Below are 1,535 nucleotides of genomic sequence, written 5' to 3'. Positions count from 1 at the left end.
CTGGGTGACCCTGGGAGGGCGATTTGCTCTCTGAGTTTTAGTTTTGTCATGTGTAAACAAGCCTAGTACCTACTGAACAGGCCATTGTGAGAATTGACTACATGCAAAGTGCTGAGAACAATTTCCAGCATATGGAGGATAATAAAAATCATAGCTATTGCTGTAGTTGTTTGATATTGGGTCAGAAGATAATTTTATAAGATGTATAAATATATTATATAACTTATTCTTTGCAAGGCATTTCTTTGATTTGGAGCATCAAGCATCTTAAGGGCTTACACATTTTCTTTTTTTCTTCCCTGCCCACCCTCCCCACTAACTTGTTCAAGGCATTTTTCATGTCTTCATTCCTCAGGGTATAGATGATGGGGTTCAGCAGTGGGGTGACAGCAGTGAAAAACACAGACACCACCTTGTCCTCAGGGAGGCTGGTGGAGGGGCGGGAATAGATGAAGATGCAATGTCCCAGAAACAGAGTGACCACAGTGAGGTGGGCGGCACAAGTGGATAAGGCCTTCCGCCTGCCTTCAGAGATCTGCTGCCTCAGACTCACCAGGATGACTGTATAGGACACCACGAGGACCACAAAGCAGACCACAGAGATCAGCCCACTGTTGGAGACGATGAGGATTTCAATGATGTGGGTATCAGTGCAGGCCAGTTTGATCACCTGAGGGACATCGCAGAAGAAGTTGTCAATCTCATCAGGACCATAGTAGGGCAGCTTGATGGTGAGGGAGGTCAGGGCGATGGAGTGGATGGTCCCCCCTGCCCAGAGGGCCACAGCCAGAAGCACACATACCTTCCAGTTCATCACTGTCATGTACTGCAGTGGTTTGCAAATGGCCACATACCGGTCATAGGCCATGATGGTGAGGAGAAAGATCTCTGTGCAGGCAAAGAGGTGCAGGAAGAACATCTGAGTCACACAGACCTCAAAGAGGATGAGCTTCTCCTCTGACCAGGTGTCTATCAGCATCTTGGGCACCGTGACAGTAGAGTGGCAGACATCGATGAAGGACAGGTTGCTGAGGAAGAAATACATGGGGGTGTGGAGCTGGCGGTCATAGATAATAGTTATGACAATGAGGATGTTTCCAATCAGTGTCAGGACATAGAAAATGAGGAACATGGCAAACACAGCCATCTGCACCTTCTGATTTACAGATAAACCTCTCAGCCGAAAATACGTCACTGAAGTTGTTTGATTGAGGAGGCCAGCCTCTTCCATTCTCTTTGTTGGACACTCCTGTCAAGAATGAGACAAAATGCAATTCAAAGCTACAATGAGATATCACCCCACACCAATTAGAATGTACACTATCTAAGAGACAAGAAATAGCAAGTGTTGGCAAGGATGAGGAGAAAAGGGGACCTTCCTAAACTGTTTTGGGAACGTAAATTGGTGTAGCCCCGTGGAAAGCAGTATGGAGTTTCTTCAAAAAACCTAAAAGTGGAAATACCACATGACCCTGTAATTCCACTTTTAGGAATTTATCCAAAGCAAACAAAATCCCTGATTCAAAAAGATACAT

The 1,535-nt window shown here is 45.6% G+C and overlaps 1 protein-coding gene across 1 annotated transcript; it reads right to left on the bottom strand.

Annotated features, from left to right (window-relative positions):
- Positions 1-223: 223 nt before the first annotated feature.
- Positions 224-1,231, bottom strand: OR4E1 (olfactory receptor family 4 subfamily E member 1). The gene has a single exon (XM_017643029.1). It carries the CDS (start codon positions 1,229-1,231, stop codon positions 224-226), a length of 1,008 nt encoding a protein of 335 aa, XP_017498518.1.
- Positions 1,232-1,535: the final 304 nt, after the last annotated feature.

Source organism: Manis javanica, chromosome 8 (genome assembly GCF_040802235.1).
Source record: "Manis javanica isolate MJ-LG chromosome 8, MJ_LKY, whole genome shotgun sequence".
In the NCBI taxonomy this organism is placed as follows: Eukaryota; Metazoa; Chordata; class Mammalia; order Pholidota; family Manidae; genus Manis; species Manis javanica.
The sequence above is the reverse complement of the archived record's forward strand: the minus strand, read 5'-3'. Positions and strand labels throughout refer to the sequence as shown.